Raw genomic sequence first — 21,825 nt, 5'->3', positions numbered from 1 at the left:
TCTTTGTGCAGATATTACGATGGTATACTGAAGTATAAGTACAAGCATTTGCATAAGTGTCAAAGGCTTTTATTGACAGTTACATTACGTTTATGCAAAGAGTCAATATTTGCAGTGTTGACCCTTCTTTTTCAAGACCTCTGCAATTCACCCTGGTATGCTGTCAATCAACTTCTTGGCCACATCCTGACTCGCAGCCCATTCTTGCATAATCAATGCTTGGAGTTTGTCAGAATTCGTGGGCTTTTGTTTGCTCACCCGCCTCTTGAGGATTGACCACAAGTTCTCAATGGGATTAAGGTCTGGGGAATTTCCTGGCCATGGACCCAAAATCTCGATGTTGTGATCCCTAAGCCACTTAGTTATCACTTTTGCTTTATGGCAAGGTGCTCCATCATGCTGGAAAAGGCATTGTTCGTCACCACACTGTTCTTCGATGGTTGGGAGAAGGTGCTCTTGGTACCATTCTTTATTCATGGCTGTGTTCCTAGGCAAAATTGTGACTGAGCCCACTCCTTTGGCTGAGAAGCAACCCCACACATGAATGGTTTCAGGATGCTTTACTGTTGGCGTGACACAGGACCGATGGTAGCGCTCACCTTTTCTTCTATGGACAAGGTTTGTTCAGGATGCCCCAAACAATTGGAAAGGGGATTCATCAGAGAAAATGACTTTACCCCAATCCTCGGCAGTCCAAGCCCTGTACCTTTTGCAGAATGTCAGTCTGTCCCTGATGTTTTCCTGGAGAGAAGTGGCTTCTTTGTTGCCCTTCTTGACAACAGGCAACCAAAAAGTCTTCACCTCACTGTGCGTGCAGATGCACTCACACCTGCCTGCTGCCATTCTTGAGCAAGCTGGTGGTGCCCCGATCCCAGAGCTGAATCACCTTTAGGAGACGGTCCTGGCACTTACTGGACTTTCTTGGACGCCCTGAAGCCTTCTTCACAACAGTTGAACCTCTCTCCTTGACGTTCTTGATGATCCGATAAACGGCTGATGTAGGTGCAATCTTAGTAGCAGCAATATCCTTGCCTGTGAATCCCTTTTTGTGCAAAGCAATGATGGCTGCATGTGTTTCCTTGCAGGTAACCATGGTGAACAGAGGAAGAACAATGATTTCAAGCACCACCCTCCTTTTAAAGCTTCCAGGCTGTTATTCTAACTCAATCAGCATGACAGAGTGGTCTCCAACCTTGTCCTGGTCAACAACTGTGTTAACGAGGGAATCACTGACAAGATGTCAGCTCCTCCTGTTGTGGCAGGGCTGAAATGCAGTGGAAATGTTTTTTGGGGATTAAGTTCATTTTCATGGCAAAGAGGGACTTTGCAATTAATTGCAATTGATCTGACCACTCTTCATAACATCCTGGAGTATATGCACATTGCCATCTTCCATACTGGAGCAGCAGACCTTGTGAGAATTAATCTTTGTGTCATTCTCAAAACTTTTGGCCATGGGTGTAGTGCTCAGCTTGCATCCCATCACCAGTGGCTCACCAAGCACTAAACTGATTTGCCTGCTAGAGAGCTGGAAAACTCCCCATGAGTCCTCTGGAAGCCACTTGTACCCATTATATGCCTGGGGCAGATCATCTGAATAGGTCACCTCAACCTACAAAAATCATAGGTAGCTATCAGTTGCATCTGGATCAGGCTTTACCTGACTACAGCAATGGGATGATGGAATTCTCCATATCCAGTTCACAAAACATCTGCTCAAAGACCAACTCCTAATTATGACTGCCTATGTGAACTCCTGAGCCTTAGCAGAGCTGGCCCCCAGGGCATGGATGATGAAGTCTCTCAACACCAGAAGGCAGGGGATCTCTATCGCCAGCCCAGAGACCAGTTCCAGCAGCCTAGGGAGGAATTCTGCAGGGCAGCAGGGTGGCTGGTACACCCATCATCATCCCATGCTTGTCTGTCAGCCCGATAAGCACTCACCACTGAATATCTCAGGATCAGAGTCCCTTATCATAGGTAAGATATCTAAGTATAAATGCCAACCTGTTCACCTCTGTCTTGGCATTAAGGGTATGGAAGTACCTGCAACCCAGCTGGACTAATTTCTGACAGAGCAACACTGCCACCCTTGTCCTGCCAACTTTCAGTAATGAACGTTTCACCCATATGATCTTACTTCATTAACCATCATTAAATTGAGACCAAGAGATCCAATAATCCAGTCACCTGGCCCCCAGGATGGGAACAACTGGCTTGGAAGGCAAGACTGCCAGAAGGTTGGAAATCCCTTTCCCTGCAATGGCCCACTATCTATTCAAACCTTGAACAGGTTTTCTGAGATACAGGAGGGTGCAAAAGAAAGGGACAATCAGTAGAACTTACCACCTTCACTTCTCTTTCAGGAACAAACTCAGAATCCAGGCTATATGGCTAGACTTGAGAAGCCTACCTACTCATGCAAGATGTTATGCAAAACTGCCTCCCTTTTTCTCCTGCCTCATCCAATCAGTTACTTCTTTAGGAAGCATAAACAGTATTTCCTAACATTTATAGATACCTTATTTTTCTTATTATATCTTTTGCTTTAATTTTTATTTGTAAGCTGCCCAGAGTCACTATGGAATCAGAGTGGCCTAGTCTGATTGATGACGATGACGACAACGATGGAGAAAAACCTTATAGAGCAGCTTTAATAGGATGTGTACTCATAAAACCTTGATTTGCTTTTTAAAATCCCACACTTTAGAATTCAGCATTCAGTTTCTACTCTGAAAAAAGTATGTGAAGGCAGAGAAACAGATTAATTTTGTCTCTCACAAACCACTTTCAAGCCAGAGCAAAGGCTCTGAGGAATCCCATTGCAAGGGGTATAAGAAAATCAAATTTTAAAAAACTATATAAAATGCTATTCAATATAATAATTGCCCAGGCAGTGTAACTACCATACATATGTTATCTATATGAGGTCAAATATAAAAAAGGATGACTTCTAATATCCCTTAAATAGCATCGTTCTAGGTTGCTAATGAATTTTACAAAACAGCATGTGAGTAACTCGGCATATATTATTGTTTTAAACACATTTTGAATCAGTAGGATTCTTCAAAAGGATATTACAAATTATGCATAACAAGACATTTTTTAATTAATGATACATTTTGAATTTAAAAGGTAACTCCAATTAGATGTGTAATATCCGATCACATACTTATGTGCCAGGTTTGTGAAGATAAAATTATAAAAATTTCTCATTCCTGGTGACTACCATATAATAGCTCACCTTGTTTTCCAAGCACATGCTATATGTAACTTATGGAATTAGCAAAGCTGCTATCTGAAACCAGACTAATTTGCAGGGATTTTATCACCATAGCCACAAAGGCTATTCAAAATAAATATTAAATTTTAATTCTTCCAACAAAGCACTGAAGTGTCCAAATAGGAGAAACTGTACCTATTATCTAAACTAGGAGAGAAGCAGCAGGTAAGTCTACAGGGAAGAAAATGTGAATATCTAGGCTATCAACTACTGTAATAATGAAAACGTTAACATTAGCAGGAATATTGGTACTTACTGTGCCTGGATCTCTGTCTGTTCCCGTAGTAACCAAGAAATGCACAGACATGCCCGTTCAGACACAGAGGCAAGAACAGAAATAAAAAAGGGGGGAGAAATTAGAACACAAGCCGCAAACAGTTTTAAAATGGCTTTTATTTATATAAGTCATTGCACATTCCTAATACAGTGATTTCCTGAAAATTACATTTTGTAAACATGATTTACAGTTTAACCATACACAAGGCCTAGTTCTTTCCATGACAGAATAAATTAATTTTTATTCTTCAAAAATTATTCAAGTGCAATTTGCCCAATATTTAAAGGTGTCCTAAACAAAACTACAAAAAAGGCGCAATGCTTAAACCTTTCATTTCAACTCATTCAGCTCAAATTTTTACTCTTCATTTGCCCACCCTTTCACCCCTTGCCCCCTTTCCATTAAAGATTACTTTCTTTAATAAAAAAAGAAACAAAAATATTGTCCACTTATTCTGTTTAATAATCATCCACAATATTGTGCTGGCCACTGAGGTCACAACTAAGCATCTGCAGGTATGTCAAAATGCCCTGCATCTCATCAAAGCAGGAGATCCCTAGTGAACTCCAGGTTCAAAAGCTAAGAACCTCAAGCTAAATTTTGTTTCAGTGGTATAAATGCAGAACATTTAAAGTTTGGCATTATAATTGTTCTTGGCTTTCATTCTAGATAGCTCAGTTTCTTTAGAGATGCCCACAATTTTCAGCAATGTGTGAACACTCATTTGACAATGTCCTAATCAGGCTTTCCATGCCTCTCACCTCTGTGGTGGTCTGCATCATGATGCTTCTTGTCATCTTTTATTGCCAAGTGAGACTGCCCACCCAGAGCACTTGAGAGGGCAAGAAGGCCAGCACTGCTTCCAAGCGGAGGGATCCCAGGAGGCTGAAGTCCTGATGGGTGTGGAGTAAGAGGCACTGGAGGTCCATGGCCGTGAGAGAGATGCTGAGCCTGCAACTGCTGTTGCTGTTATTTATTGTGGTATTTCCAGACAGGAGCAGCACACACAGCAGGCAATTTGAAGGAAGGAAGGAAGGAAAGAAAAGGAGGACTGGTTAGCCAGCTAAACACAACACTACTTCTTGTCACAAAGCCTACTCCTACTTCAACCTGGTTTAGATAATCACCCTGTGCTAAGTTTCATAACTGTGAGAATATTGCCCTGGCTATTTATTCTCTTTCGTATTACAGAACTAAGCCATGCAATTTAATCTATAGCCCAACTAACAGATTTGTGTAGTCTAGTCTGGAAGACAGCTGGCACCTCTTAAAATCCATCTCTGTATTAAAAGAATTAGTGCAGACAGAGATATCATTGGCTCTCACCTTCCTGTTCCCAAAAGCTTGTTTTCACAACTGCTTCAAATAAAGATGAAAACCAACAACTTAAAAGGGCCCTATCTGAAGTAAGCCTCTGTTGCAGCTTCTACTGGGAACATTTCCAATACTGAATCACCAGCTGGAAAAGTGACCAAACAAGTGTTCTTTTCACCTCTTTCTCATCTTCAGTGTATGCTGGACATTAAGACTGACAGAATACAAACAGAGTGTTGATGTGATTAGTCTTACCCTCAGGGCACTATATTTGAGATTTACTTCAACAGTTTCAAATCTATGTACCTATCCCCAAATTCAGCAGAAGATCAGAATGATCTCTGCCAGATCACAATATATGCTAGCCTTTTCCAGCCTGGATGACCTCCAGATGTGCAGACTTTATGTCTCAGAATTCCCCAGCCAGTATGATCACTGCTGAGAATTCTGGGACTGAAGCTCACATATCTGGAAGGTGCCTTGTTTGGAGAAGGCTAGTATTCGCAGTTATACATACATAGAGAATATTTACATTTTCCCCTTCCAGTCTACCCCCAGTTTGAATGTTAACCCCAGGGATAATATAACCAATTTGACTGAGCTCCAAACAGAAGGCAAAAGATTGACTTAAGCTGCAAGGCTTCAAGTTATTATTTATCTTCTCAGAAATAAGCCCTTCTGTGAACAATGACATGTACTTCGAGATAAGCATATATTACACCCTTCCCTAACCTGGCACTCCTTCCAGATAGACTGAGACTGGGTTTCTAGAACTCCCAATATATCTAGTTAGTGCCAAGTTAGACAAGATTGGTACACAGAATTGCAGCCCACACCTTGTATCTTAGCAGCCAGAAGGTCTACTTAACCCTTTCCAATTTTGAAAGAATTGTTCAAAGTGCTTACATTTGTAAGCATGGGTCTCTGCAGTATGACTTCAGCCAAGCTGCAACTCTCAAGAGCTGATAGCATTACCAGGTCCTGTGTTTGACACATGGTACAATCATATCAATTACATTGATCACCTCTATAGGTTAGTACTTACTGATTTTTTAAAAAAAGAAAAAGAAAATCATTAGTACTGTCCTTATAAATAACAGCATAACATTTAACAGAATGTTACAGGCACTTAAAAGAAAGTGCATGTTTCCTCTGCGTGTACCTTAGATCAAGCATTTTAGGTGAAACACCTGCTTTTCTGAGTTATTAAAATTGGATTCAGTTAAATTTTCTGTAGCAATCAGGGAAGACACATTTAAAATCTGTGTCAACCACATTCATTAGAAAGCTTTGGGCTATTTAATCATTTCAGCAGTGCTTCCTATCACCATAAAGCTAACTCAATCCATGCAGTCATTGTGAGAACATGTATTATTAAACACTTTCACATTATACATACTTTAAAAAATATATTTATATTTACATCAACATTTCTACAATGTCTAGATGTACTCTGTACATTCTAATAAAGGACTTCAGATATAGGCTTTTTTTTCTGCTTTTCGTGTCAGCTACTGTCTTGCTACCCCTTCTGTACTTTCCCCTTCTTAATGATAGCAACAGGTAACAGCTGTACCATGCAAAACAAAGGACAGCACAATTTATACTCTTTTCTCAACAGAAGCAGCTCTTCAAACTATAGGTATGATGTAGTTTATAAACAAATTAGCATCTAGCAAATAAAGTACAGGAATTCTATTTTTCCATAATTAAAATAGATTTTAAAACGAACATGTCTATGGGCTCTGCCAGGTCACCCTCAGTTCAAAGTCAAAAGATCTCAGACATGGTTTTACACAACTGCTGTTTAAGGCTCCAAGATGCATTTAGGGCTTCTCCCCAGGAACATGCCCAAAAAGCAGAGGGGCACCATTCTATAGAAAAAGTTTACAAACACAGGAGCAACATGGAAATAAGACATGGACCTTCTGGTTATGCAGACAAAGAATCAAAAAAGAGTCTGAGTGTCTGGGGTTACCCATGAGCCAGCTTTTTTTTTTTTTGCTCTTTTTTATGATGCATCAGTGTAGACTTATAATTAATAGATATAAGCATCAGGGCAGGGCTATCTAGCATTTAATGTGGAGCATTTACCACGTATAATAGACCTCTTTTATGTAGGGGCTACCTATTTGAAACGTTCTGCGTGCAAGTGAGAACTCAAAGAAATACTTTTACTATGAATACTTTTATGTCACTTCAATTATTTCACCTCTAAGCAGCTCACAAATACATATGTTGAAAGAGCATATGAAAGGATTTCCCACAGTATGCACAGGTTCCACTTCCTGTCTGTCACCCGCATGACATTTGAACAATATGTGAGGGGATTCTGTGCACATATTAATGTGTAAAGGAGCTTTCTGCTGATCAGGACACATACAGTAACCCTCACTTACTATGCAGTATGGAAAATAGGTTGCAATGGCTCCACACATCCATCTCATTTATTAGTGAGCAAGGCTGAAAACACTCTTTTGTTTTCTACTTTTTAAAAGGAATTTCCAGTTGAATCTTTTTGTGGACTCAAACAAACAAAAAGATATGGCTGAAGGATGAAAGAGTGCTGAGAATCCAATTCATTGTGGCACAAAAGGCTGCATATTTCATCAGGTGGCTGTGAGCTAGCCATAATTTCTCATTTTTCTCAAAAGTGAGAAACTATCATTACCAGTTTCAGAACAAGCCAGGACCTAATATGAAACATCTGTGGTTTCGAAAAACTACAATCAACTGGAAACAGTCTAACTCATCGAAGGAGTAATGCACATGTAAAAGACTCATTTTGTCTTCATTTAGTAAACTTGAGATATTATTGTGCAAACTGAACCAGCATGCAGATTCCAAGGGAGCAATTGCATAATATATCATACTTAAAAGGAAACAAGAAAACTGTCTCAGCTCTATTGAGGAACTAGGATATTTGTCTTCTTTCTCTCAATAGCTTCCATTCCAACTGGTTCTCCTGAGTTTATATTCTATCTTTTGGTCTGTATGAATTCTCAAGCCAGCTTACAATAATTAATAATTTTATTCCCTCCTTTTCTCTTTTTCTTTTTGTATCATTCATAATTTTTAGACTACAAACTTGAAGGTAGGTGCTTTAAATATTGTACAAAAAATATGTCGGAAATGTAACATGATTTTAAGTGTGTTCATTAGTGTTTACAGTGTTATTTGTAAAAGAGCATCCAACTTTCAACACACAGAAATGAACTCAAATATTAAAATTAAAATTATATTTATAAAATAAAAAATATTTTGCCATCAGAAAAGTCCAGCCTTGGTTCTTAATTTGTGTTATAAAAAGATTGAATAGGAGTCTGCATTCAAACAGGAGTTCAATATTACCGTACACACAGGAATTCAACATTACAACATGGTAGTAAAACATTATTGTATATTGGAGAAGCTTTTTTAAAAAAAAGAAGTGACTTTTTTTCCCCTCCCTCTTGCTATGAACTGCAGTGTCAATAGAATTGGCATTCTGGTGCTTGGACATTTGTGCATATACAGAATGAAACAGTATTACAGTAAATAGGTTTTACTTATTGATATAGTGGATGAATTTAGATGATCCCATCTCAGCCGGAGAGGTTGCATTTAGATGATCAGACTGAACTTATATATTTATTCATCTTTTGGTTGCATATGAAGTCACTTTGAATACTGCAACAGACAAACCAAAAGTCTTCCAGTCAACTAGAGTTGCAATTTCATATGAACCAGGAAACTATATTTAGCAGAATCAGAACAACCCAGTATATTAGACCATGTCTTGAATATAGTTTCTAACCCTAGCTTATTCCAACACTGTCAAGCATAGTTTCCCAATTCAGAAAAAAATGTAAAAGTATAGTTAATTGGAAGACTTCCTGATGTCTTTGCCAGAAACAGTACATGTCTGAGAGTTGGATGCATAGGCAGGAGATTTGTTATCTTTTTATAAATCAGACAGAATAAGAGTTACTTCCTTTTTTCAGGCTTCTAAACTTCATATTCACAAGTCAAATTGGGCAATGATTCAGTATGAAAACATTACATGCAACTAGTAGCATTTATTTGGGGGTGATAGAATCACAATAGCATCTTTAATTCAGATATGAAGAAAAGGATGTGAGATCAATCGTGTGTCCCATTAAATGATTAACATGGTACACAAAATCTTGTACAGTTGCTTAAGTGGTTAAAGGAGTTCTTTAGTTTTAATCATGTGAAACAGACCACTGTGTTTACAACAACTAAATGTATACTAAGCACTTGTGTTCTCTGCCCCATGCACAAGGAATGTGAAGTAATCAAACTAACTTAAAATCAGTTTCAAATATTTAAACTGTTACTGCAATGAATGTCAGAAACATTTCTAAGCCCTACCTTCAGCAAGGAGCATTACAGAAATGTCTATTTATAGAATTTTGTTTTTGTTTTTTTTAAATCTTCATGAAGATGATGCAGGAATCTATATAAGTTGTTTTATACTAGTTCAGTATTTATTTTTCCCACTCACTGCAGTATTGTTTGTTGCTGCTGGCAGTTCCTGTTAAGTGATAACTTAAGTGGAGGAGTTGTTTCTCCCCATCACCTATTCAATTATTCTTTTTACTTTGAGATCACTAACATTGAAGTTGTAACCTACTGTATACAAAGCATGTGGATCAATGAACTGTATCTTTCTTGCTCCTAGTAAAGTGCATGTATAATTTTTCTCCTTAAGGAAGATGTTAATAGGCAATACGTTTTCCCCATTTAGAATTCAAAATGCTGTGCCTCTGGCAATATGCTGTATTTACAGTTAGAATAAAACAAAAGGATGCCAATAAAAAGGGGGCCAATCAATGCTTACAACAAAGGTTTTTTTAGTGTGAAAACCAGGAAATTGGATGCAACTAGGAAACTTCTCAAGTTATTATATTACTTGCTTCCTTGAATAACTTTTAACTAGTTTAAGGACATCATGATATTGGTACCCAAAAACTTTAATGTAACTAATTAATGAACTTAAAAGCATGTCCTAGACCAAGAAAGCAGGATATTTTCTGTAAAAGAAGAAGAAAAATAATATTTAAAGTAAGTTAGACAATTCAATTAAGATATTCCTTTATTTTTATGCCTGGAAATTTAATTCAGCTAGGTGACCTTTAAATCCCACTTCAGAGAAACATCACTATTAACCAACTGTACTTTTAGCCAGGATGACTGGTGAAATGCAGCAACATTGGTCAAAACCTGATGTAGTCAAGGAGAAAAATATGCTGTCTAAAGAGGTTTGGTTCTTTGGACAGGAATTTAAAAATTGTAACACAGTTACATAACTATAATTGAGTAATTTGATGTTTGTTTTTATGCTTTAGAATATTTTCTAGTTTAAATCAGATCTTGATTTTCCAGAGATTTTTATTCAATGGAAAAGAGACAATAAAAAAATGGGAAACTCAAGATGGTAATCTGCCCTTCCTACATACAATAAAGTATGTATAGAAAATCAAAATTTATCATATGTAATATATTTCAACTTGCATTTCTGGAATAATTATTAGCATAGGAAATAAAAACACAGCACCATGTGTTTAAAAAAAACAGAAAATCTTGGAAATAAAGACTGGGAATTCTGCAATTGGTGTGTGGCAGATTTAATAGTTGTCTGAATAAATTTATTTTATGTCTCTCCAACTATATCTGCTATATCTGACTGTTATGGCACTTCAGCACTTTTTAAAATAATCCGGCCAAGTTTTTATTTCTAATTCATACCACCCATCATCAAGCAGCAAACCTGAGATTATGATTTATGTCTTATTCCACAAGCACAGCTTCATATTTAAAATGTAATCTGTGAAGTACATGGAAAAAAAGCAGAGTTTTAACAAATACATACCAGACTCTGGCCTTCTGCATACTTTGTAATTTACAGTGCATTCGGAAAGTATTCAGACCCCCTTTACTTTTTTCAATTTTGTTACATTGCAGCCTGATACTACAATCGTTCAAATTCATCTTTTTTTCCTCATTAATCTACACTCAGTACCCCATAAGGACAAAGTGAAAACAGAACTTTAGAAATGTCTGTAAATTTATTAGAAAGGAAAAAAAACCCTGAAATATCACATTGGCATAAGTATTCAGACCTTTTACTCAGTACTTTGTTGAAGCACCTTTGGCAACAATTACAGCCTCGAGTCTTTTTCGGTATGACGCGACAAGTTTGCACACCTGGATTGGGGGATTTCCTGCCATTCTTCTTCGCAAATCCTCTCAAACTCAATCAGGTTGGATGGGGACCGTCGGTGGACAGCCATTTTCAGGACTCTCCAGAGATGTTCAATAGGGTTCAAGTCAGGGCTCTGGCTGGGCCACTCTAGGACATTCACAGAGTTGTCCCTAAGCCATTCCTGTGTTGTCTTGGCTGTGTGCTTAGGATCGTTGTCATGTTGGAAGGTGAACCTTCAGCCCAATCTGAGTTCCTGAGCGCTGTGGAACAGGTTTTCATTGATATCTCTGTACTTTGCTCCATTCAGCTTTCCCTCAACCCTGACTAGTCTCCCAGTCCCTGCTGCTGAAAAACACCCCCACAGCATGATTCCGCCACCACCATGCTTCACTGTTGGGATGGTATTGGGCAGGTGATGAGCGGTGCCTGGTTTCCTCCAGACATAACATTTAGAATTGAGGCCAAACAGTTCAATCTTGGTTTCATCAGAGAATCTTGTTCCTCACAGTCTGAGAGTCCTTCAGGTGCTTTTCTACAAACTCCAAGCGGGCTTTCGTGTGTTTTGCACTGAGGAGAGGCTTCCGTCTAGCCACTCTGCCAGAAAGCCCAGATCGGTGGAGGACTGCAGTGATGGTTGTCCTTCTGGAACTTTGTCCCATCTCCACACAGGATCTTTGGAGCTCAGTCAGAGTGATCATCGGGTTCTTGGTCACCTCTCTTACTAAGGCTTTTCTCCCCCAATTGCTCAGTTTGGCCGGGCGACCAGCTCTTGGAAGAGTCCTGGTTGTGCCAAACTTCTTCCATTTGAGAATTATGGAGGCCACTGTGCTCTTGGGGACCTTCAGGGCAGCAGACATTTTTTTGTAGCCTTCCCCAGATCTGTGCCTTGTAATAATCCTGTCTCTGAGCTCTGCAGGCAGTTCCTTTAACCTCATAGCTTTTGCTCAGTATGCACCGTCAGCTGTGAGGCCTTCTATAGAGAGGTGTGTGCCTTTCCAAATCATGTCCAATCAATTTAATTTACCAGAGGTGGACTCCAATCAAGGTGTAGAAACAGCTCAGCAATGATCAAGAGAAATGGGAGGCACCTGAGCTAAATTTCAAGTGTTGTTGCAAAGAGTCTGAATACTTATGCCAATGTGATATTTCAGTTTTTCCTTTTTAATAAATTTACAGACATTTCTAAAATTCTGTTTTCACTTTGTCATTATGGGGTACTGAGTGTAGATTAATGAGAAAAAAAATGAATTTGAACAATTGTAGTATCAGGCTGCAACATAACAAAATTGAAAAAAGTGAAGGGGTTCTGAATACTTTCAAATGCATTGTAGATCTCTCTAAATAGATAAATAAATCCCTCTATTTGTTAAGTATCTTGTTTTGAGTTTAAATCTGCAGTATATTCCTCAGATGAGTAAACAATTCCTGTAATTTTCAATCAGTATTAACCAGCAGCACCGGGGGGTGGATAGAAAATGGCAAGATGGCAGCTGGAATGTGTCACACATGTATAAAAGGGATGGACTATGCATTCCAATACTCCATCCACCATCCTGCTGATTTTTTTCCCATCACTTCACCCCTGGACAGCTCTAATTTTAACAGCTAGGGGTTTGGTTGGCTGTGGATTATGTAACCTAAAACATTTGGACATCATAATGCTGGGGAAGACACTATTAAGCCTTTTTCCAACCTCCTTTAAAAGGCTTTTAATATTTGATCACTGCAGTGATACCTTCTCCCCATGTACCCCAAAATATTTGACACTAAAGTCAGAATTGCAGATGATGATTCCAAAACTTCTGCAATAAGAAGCTGAAGCAGCAAATTTTTGCAACCATATTTCTATTTTACAGGAAAAGATACATTCTAGTAATTTATAGGCCCTCTGAAGATTAACTATGGACTCATAATAAACCTTCAAGAGGTTAACCTCATCCTCTTAAGCTTCACACACTACCGTCTCAGAGATACCACAGCCAAGGAATGGAAAAATAATCCAGTGGTTTGCTAATCCTCTAGTCAATCACCTCATACAATGACAGAAAGCCCTTTAGACGCCAACAACTCAATCTGTCTCACCAATACCATCAATCCAACTGATACATTTCAGAGAAGCATGAGCAGCACACCTTAAAAGGCTAAGAGGAAACCCTACTATCATTAAAGTATTACATTCTTTCTCACTTAAACTAAAATACCCACAATATCTGCCTATGTCTTATGAACACAAAAAATACTCTTAAGATATATTTCTACAGTTCATTAAAAAAAATCTGCAATCTGTATCAATCTTCTAAAGTGACGCTATTATCAGTGTGACCTAATTATGATTCTAGTTCAAACTTCCTTAATTTTCCAGACTGCTGACTACCTTCTTCCTCTTCCTCCAATCTCTTCAAATTTTGCAAAAAAATCCATTTAAATGTCCATTCCAAGAAAATATTTACCATACACTTGAACTCTGAGATGTAACGTCCCTGTTGAAGTTTTTAAAAGGAAGAGGATTGCTTCACTTGCCAGTTCACTAATTCACTTAGTAACATTTAAAATTAGACTTTTCAATTCCATTATCCTTCAAAAATAAATGTGTGTGACGTATGTGAACATATGCTGCCTCATTGGCCTTTTGCCATATGTTTTAATAAACAATACACAACCTCACCTAATTACATAACCTTCCAGATGGGTGTCCATACTGGATAGGAGTCTTGGAACAGGAACCTTGACACTTCTCATGAGCATTACATTGGCAGAGTGTTGCTAGAATTTGTTCTACCTGGATTAAAAAAGGCATAGCTCCAGATCTAGTTTATCTTTTTTCCCCATTTCTGCTAACTGCAAGTTTCTCAAGCACCCCATCTCACACATCCTGTGCCTTAATTCTTGTGCCAAATGAGAATATGGATCTAGATTTCCACTAGTAGGTCATTCTCAATGAAGAGGCAAGGGCATAATTTAGAAGCAATTATCTCCCAAGTCCTTTAAAAAAACAACTAAATCTCACTAAGCATTACTAAAAACACAGATCTTAACTATTTCAATACATCCTTAACTTTCCCTTCAAAGTGGTCATTTCTTTGCCTCTCAGCTGCTTCTACTTTCATGCAACTCAAATATCTTGGGCCCTTCTTAGCCACTGGCTACTTGATTTGTGCTTCTAATGTTGGAGAATTCAGCAGCCTATTTGCATTTTGAAAAGACTCACTCATGATTTTTCAGGCTCACGATAGATGTCTAAACCGTTAAATTACTATTTCTTTTATTAGCCTGAAAGACACTGCAGTTTAAGAGCATGGCCTCCACTATTGTTCTTTATACTAAGTTGGGTCTCTGAACAATACTGACAGCTGCTATCAAACTGAGCTGGCGTTTACTTTAGTGCAGCTGCTGCTTGTAAGAACAGACCGACTCCTGATGCTTCCTCCCCTCTAGGGACACAGGCCAACACAGTGAATGTTCAATGAAGAGGAGCAAAGGTCCAGTGAATTGTCAGCCCAATTTTATGCTACTCCAATTTTCCAGAGTGCACCCAATCCCTTTCAAACAAATCAAGCATATGTCAGAGCATGAAACTTATTGTGCAGCACAGGATAATTATTTGTGTATACAAATGTGCAGTGGAAGAGATGATCCCTTGCTGGACCAATCTGGGGAAATATCTATGTGTATAGTGAGGCTGCAGTTGCACAACTCTTCTTGGAGTATAATAAAATTGTTGGATCAGCTGTGCAAGATACTTATATTGGAGGAAAAGGTTGGGCTGTGGTAAAAAACATAACATTTAGAAGCAGTGAAAAATAAGAAACATTTTAGCTGGCGGTGACACGTTAATGCCTCAGTTATTATGGGCTGGTGTCCTATGCATACTTGCAATTGAGAGGAACATGGCGCACATGTAAATAAATAAATAAATAAATAAATAAATAAATAAAATCATGAGAGATTTAGAACAGACTAAAGAAAAGTCCATCTTCACAAGCTCATAATTAACCCATGGAATTCATTCCACAAGACGTTGTGATGCTTTAAAAAAAGCAGGGGGAGGGTTGGAATACATCCACAGAGGAGTGATTCACCAAAAACTATTAGGCTTGAAGACTGAATGTTACCTTAGGATTTAAGGCAGCATGCCTCCAAACATCATTTGCAGGGGAACAACTGCAAGAAAGGGGCAAACTTCAGTCTTCTGCCTGTGATTGCCCTACTCTGATCAACAAAATTCGGGACTAAAATGGGCTATGGCCCAATCTGACAGGACTAATTTTATGTTCTTGTTAGGGAGTATGTAGTCACTTCTCAGGAGGAGTTCACTGTATATGAGGCAAACCTCCATTTGCAGAGTCTTTTTTTAAAAAATGCTGATGTTTCACTTACAATGAAATCAGCACATTAAATGAATGGATGATAGTTTTGTTCTTTTAAAAATACACAAGAAGAATAAAAAAGCTGGGTTACAGCTGAGTGTGCAATACGCATTCATCTGGAAGTAGTCTGCAAAAAAACCCGTACTGTTCTTGTGGCTGTTCTGTGCTCTTAAGGAAAAGGTAGCACTCTGTAGAAAGATATAAGCCAGATACTCCACAAAATATTCATTGTCCAATATCAACATTTCCAATTTATTTTAAAAGCTATTTTTAGCTATGTCAACTAAACAAACTTACACACATAGAAAATACCCAGTTCAACTTCTGAACTAAGTTCTAAGTTAAGACATCATAGGGACAAGTTAGGGGTCATGAAGACAAATAAAGACTTTAGAAAAAAAGATAGTTGACTGGATGGGAGAAGGGGGAGAAACAAGGACCTACTTTAAAAGGGGAGGTATGTTTATGCAAAGCTAATCTGTGGAGTGTAATAAAGCTGCTTGAATAAAATTTAAGCTGAAAATCTACTGACACTTGCAGGGAGGAATAGCTATTAAAAGGAAATGAAGGTCACTCTCCCAGTTTATTTCACCTAATTGACTAACAATAGTTTACCACAGGCAACGCTATCACAGATCTACAATTCAGAAATTGATAAAAGGATAGTTTTCAAGCAGAGGATCATTCTTTTAATCCTCCCTCCATCTTGTGGTGGTTGTTTCCCCCCCGCCCCCCATCTCCAGTTGGGATGTAATTTTAAGCGCAGATGGATTAACTGGTGCCATTGTTTGAAAACTTCACTGGACTATTGCACTGTTAATCCATACAGCAGCATGTCTAATTATCATTACAAAGTGTCTGAGGGAACTATAAAGACCAGCAGGGCATCTTCTCACAAGCAATTAACATAAACTAGTAAATGAATAATTGGAATCTCTCATAGTACTTGCATATGAATAAAAATCAGAAGGAGGAGGATTTCTTGATTCAGGATCTTTTGCCTACTACAGAAGCAATAGGATAAAAATACAAGTGATATTTCTAAGCATGGTAAAAGGACTGAAAACTAATTATATTACAAGTAAAATGTCTGGTGCATGATGCTTATAATGCAAAGCAAGTTAGCTACTTGTTTTCACTTATTAGCAGATAGTTTGCACATGATGCTCAACTTTGTATTCATGTGACAGATACAGAAGTTCTGGCAAACCTAAAGATTGTCTGCCACCCATTTCTTTCTATGAGGTCAGGAGGAAGAGATTATATACTCATTTCTATTTTTGTTTAAATACAGCTTGTCATGTTGATTTGGGACACAACCATGACATTAGTATTGAACTTACCATGGTATCTTAATTGGGACAATACACTACACCATGGTTAAGCAAAAGCAGAAATGAAAGTTTTTAAACTTTTTCTCCCAGTCATTTTTTTTCACTTATATATGTGAAAAAATATATATTTACTTACATAACATGCCATGGTTATTTTTTTCAAATGTAGACATTCAGGTAATCAAAGGACTCAGATATCACAAAAACTCTGTTAATCCCAACACTATATTGCTGTTCTAATCAGTTTGGCTTCGTTTTTTGACCTATGACCTACCAACTCCAAATATTAACTTACAATTCAGAACTTACACCACACATAAGATATCTCTTATGATACATAGGATAAAGTAATTTCATTTGATAAATTAAGCTTTCAGCAATGCTACCAGTTTAAAATTGCACAGGTGCCAAGAAAATAAATGCTTAAAGGGTAGCATTAACTATCAAAGATATTATTACATGTCAAACATTAAAACATTAAAGCTGCCAAAAGCAATAAGAAAGGAAAGCTGGTTATACACACTGTAGGAGGTAGACCTGGAAGGCCACGTACCCCGATGATGGCATTCAGCTCAGCCATGGTCACTTGTTTGGCACGTTCCACTGCTTGAGCCACTTGTTGTTGATGCTGGAAGGGTTTAATAAATTTCTGTTATCAGAACAACCACTACCTCAGATTTAAGCAGGGGGAGAAGGGCATTTTTTAAATCAAGAAGTAGGAATATTTCAAACTAGCAAACTGAGATGCAACTTCCTTTCAACATGCACAAATACGTAGCTTTTATTACAGTTTATTCACAAGTTAACCTTCTTCCCAAGTAAGTCCTCCATTTACACACTGTGATTGTACACACTGCGCTAAACCATACTGTTGGCTGAGGTTGTACACAACCTCAGCCCTTGCCTTAACACTATCTCATTGGGGAGTCATCATTCAAGGCATCCCTGGGTGCCAACTGTGAGCTAGGGGAATGTGTGTGACAAGCCACTTGGGCAGCATGATGGGCCCATTCATGTTGTATCATCACACCTACTAAAACAGGCACTCTCTAATTTCCTGGTATCAGTTTAGTCACCAGGTTCTCTCTCTCTCTCTCTCTCACACACACACACACACACACACACACACAATACAATTTCCATCTATGCCAGTAACCAGGTTCTCCTATCTCTCAAAATCCCCACCTGCGCTTTACAGTGTTTCATGGCACAATCCTAGAGTATGTAAATGCTAATAAATGTTTGTCAGGAAACAACACACATTGTAACTCAGTCCTTTTTCTTAGACTCCCAAATCATAGAAAACAATGATTTCAGAATTTCAGCCAGTTCTTAGAAGTTTTTAAAAAACTCTGTTGCAAGCGCCACTCAAAAAGTTTAGTGTGCTATTAAACACTATCATTTTTATTTACAAAGGATTTAACAAATGGGTAGACTAGCAGCTGCTAAGCTAATGCTGGCATTAAAAAAAAATCTTGATAATCTTTTTAGTCTGCCTCCCCCTGTGTTGGAAAGAATAATTTTGTGGTTGAGCTATTTCACCAGTTATACATTTGGTGTATTTCATATCATCTCATCTGCTAGACCAAATTAACAGGGGGTCTGCATACTTCAACTACAACAGATGTTCCTCATTCTTCTGAATTTTGATAAAATTAACATCTTAAAAACTAGCTAATTTACAAACAAAGATGCAACATAATTTCACTTTAAACAGCTGAACATTTGTACTTACTTCTTGAGACAAAAATGGGATGACTTGTGCACAGATTGTATTCAATCTCTTGGCAATTTCGGTCTAAACAGAAAAGTAAATATTTGGATTAAACACACACATTATATTTTACTTTACAAGATCATGTGAAAGACAAATGTTATAAAAATGTGAAGTACCCCAATATTACATCAAGTATCTAAAATATGTGGTTAAGCAGGCAGAGTTCAGCTTGCTGAAGAACATCTGCTATAGCTCCACATATATTTGAACAAATGTATTCTGTATTACATAGGTCATTAGCAAATAAAGCATTGATTCAAAGCTAGCATGAGATTGTTAAATCTATTGGGTTTTGCCCCCTTTTTACTAGATCATTTTATGAAAATATTTGGCACAATAGCATCTTTGTAACACTGCAACTGATTAAACAAAAAGTTAAGTAACAAACACAATTAAAAGGAATGGCACACATTTTCAGTGGCTGCTTTTAGACTAAATCTTTATCCACTGAGTTAATCTTACTTTGCTGCATTCTGATAAACATTAATAGATAGGAACAGAAACAGAAGACAAAGCAAACTTGGGCAATAGTACAGCCAGTAAATTCCTACTTCAAAGAGTAGATTCCGTTTTGTGAAACCAGAATTCTGCAATCCACTCAGAGCACCTATGAAGGCATGCCAACAGAGTAATAGTGTAGTATGCCAATGGCCTTGTAACATATTATGTAACCTTAAGATAATCTAGGTCATATTTTTATTTGATTTGAGGCCTTTCTGGTGCTGAAAAAGGAAAAATAAATCACAAGTAGGTATTAGATATCCTCACAAGTTGATATCCAAGTAGGTACCTTTATAACAATCTATGCTTAGCTCTTGTGCTAATACAAGGTGATAAGGGCACCCTGCATCCATGCCATAAATACTACTTCAATGAAAGCCATGGTTATATATCAGTTGGGTGAAAACCTATTTTTCTGTCATTACCTGGCCCATCATTGTCCTACACATCAGTATCAGACATGACATTAGTTAAAAAGTACAATTCAGCAAAAAAAATTAATTTAAAAAATTGACACCTCCTAACTAGTCTCTTAAACTGTACCAGAATTTATTTGTCAATGTTGTACTATATATGGTTGTATAGCAATGACACCATGTCTGTCAATCAAACCACCTGCGAGCCACAAAAATCTACACCCAACTTTAATTCAAGCCATCCTATCCTTTTTGGGGTAAGAACTCAATCTACTTCGAAACATTCCACAACTAGTAATGAGAGCTCCAGATACAGAATGAAGACAAGCTTACAGCATAAAAAAAAAGGCCTCAGAAATACTCATGAGGCCAGAATCCAACCTTAAAAAGGGGGGGAGGGGGAATGAACAGCCCCAAACCAGTCAATCAATCAAAACTGTAAGCTATGCTTTAGGAATATGCAATATAGATGGCATTAAATCTCTGAAATGCCTGACACAGCCCCTCCAGTTCATGTAATATTCATGATTTTTGAGCTGTCACTAGCTTGACACAGCTTATCGTTAGATTTCTGATCTGCAAATATAGAGGACAGTTAAAACAATGTGGGATAAAAGAAACCATCCCTTGCAGACAGCAGATACATCAACACTAATGGCCCATATTCTCTTTGCTCACTACGAAAGCAGATTTGCAGGGCTGGTGCCTCATGTGAAAGCCCCTCAAGTACCCTTAATTGTTTATGTTCTTAATGTAAGGCCTCTTGAACGCATTCATTTTTAATAGCAGGCTTGAGTGTGGGGCCTATCAAACAGCACACAGCAACCCCAGTCATTAGTCCTTTGCTATCTCAATGATGACCTTTTGATTTATTTGTAAATGACAAGCTTGCTAGGGCTCCAGACTCAAACAGTGCCCTCCTTTCTAAAGCATCATAAACACTATGGGGGAATTCCACAAGATAAAGTTGAGAGTGAAATGGTTTGCATTCTGTGGGAGGTATGTGTATCTTTTTATTAACTTAAAGTGTTTTGATCTGAAACATAGTACCTTCAAGCGTTGTTATTTGTCATTTTGTCAACATTTCATATTGAACTGAGTGATTAAGGGGAAAAAAAGCAGATACTTGAACAGTTTCAAAAATGCCTGCTTCAAATTCTGTAAATGTTTGTTCAGAGATTTTTTCTTTTTTTTTTCTGTGCTTTCTACAGAAGGAAACAAGACATGTTTAACTGAGATTAAAATATATGATACTCAAGCTTTTTTTCCCCGAAAGAATGTAATACATTGTTTCCTAATATATCAATTTCCGTGGGTCATTTTTTCCCATTAAAAGTAAATTCTCATTCCAAATTTAAAAATAACATTAAAGTTAAGGTATTTCCTTGTACAAACTGGAAGCTTAGGTAAATAATCACACTATTGAGAGCCCGTGTACCAATAAACACCATGCACCATGACCTATGGCAGGAAATGTTTGCTCAGTCTTTTAACACAGAAATTTTAACAAGTTTCCAAGCCCGTATTTGAGTGATGCCTTTGTCAGAATGACCAAAAAAAGTGTGAATGCTTCTGAGTTCTCCATTAGCAAAAATGTTATAAAAAAGAGGGACTAAAGAAGAAGTAAAAAAAATCCACAAATTAGGCCAAATTTTTCCAAGCATGAGGACTGTCGTTCTAAGAATGTATTATTTTGCACCTGCATTTTATTTTGTTTTTTTAATGCATGCACAGTGCCTGTCGCTATGCCATCTAGTTCCTGGCCTGACAAGTGGCAGTGGTAAGAAATCACCAAAGAGGAAGAATAAACTTGCCCTTTTGCTATTGCTGCTAAATTGCAGCATGCGTATATACTTATTCATCCCCTGGCTTAACAACAAAAGGACTGAGCCAGCATCAGGAGGATGAGGAAGTTTAGTTTTCAAAGTCATTTTTTAACTATTTGTGGGTAGAGTTAGGCAACTTTTTCCCAGATTTCTACATAAGAATATTCAGAATTCCATTCTATAGCCTCATTCTGGTTATAATAAAACAATTGGCTTTAGTCTATGTAGAACTGGAAAGTTGCAATTCCCATCTGACTTCAATTGACTTTAAAAAATGACTGAAAAAGGGATTACAGCTACTTGTATTCATCAAAAATCCCTTTACCTTAGCATAGTAACAAAAACAATAAATCCAGGATAAAATATTTGAAAGGATATTTTCAAGTTTGTTTATAAACTCCTATTTTTAAATATCTTTTGTCCAGAAGCACAACCAACCCTTTTCAGAGGTCACCCCGATATGATTGATTGATTGACTGATTGGATTGATTGATTGATTGAGATATATATATATATTGGGGT

At 37.7% G+C, this 21,825-nt stretch overlaps 1 protein-coding gene across 7 annotated transcripts in view; it reads right to left on the bottom strand.

Moving 5' to 3' along the window:
- Window positions 1–21,825, bottom strand: part of TLE1 (TLE family member 1, transcriptional corepressor) — an 82,251-nt gene that overhangs the window by 43,417 nt on the left and 17,009 nt on the right. For 2 of the 7 annotated variants that reach the window (XM_088130252.1, XM_007426329.4), the window contains exons 5-9: window positions 18,519–18,581; window positions 17,307–17,411; window positions 5,781–5,855; window positions 4,322–4,526; window positions 3,540–3,556 (exon numbers count right to left, since the gene is read on the bottom strand). In XM_088130252.1, the coding sequence (XP_087986378.1) occupies window positions 3,540–3,556; window positions 4,322–4,526; window positions 5,781–5,855; window positions 17,307–17,411; window positions 18,519–18,581 (465 nt within the window). The remainder of the gene's footprint in view (window positions 1–3,539; window positions 3,557–4,321; window positions 4,527–5,780; window positions 5,856–17,306; window positions 17,412–18,518; window positions 18,582–21,825) is intronic. The other 5 variants (XM_088130254.1, XM_007426332.4, XM_088130253.1 and 2 more) reach the window with 3 other exon arrangements.

Source organism: Python bivittatus, unplaced genomic scaffold (assembly GCF_059951505.1).
Source record: "Python bivittatus isolate LINGU-HERP-01145 unplaced genomic scaffold, Pbiv_v1 ctg000850_np1212, whole genome shotgun sequence".
In the NCBI taxonomy this organism is placed as follows: Eukaryota; Metazoa; Chordata; class Lepidosauria; order Squamata; family Pythonidae; genus Python; species Python bivittatus.
The sequence above is the reverse complement of the archived record's forward strand: the minus strand, read 5'-3'. Positions and strand labels throughout refer to the sequence as shown.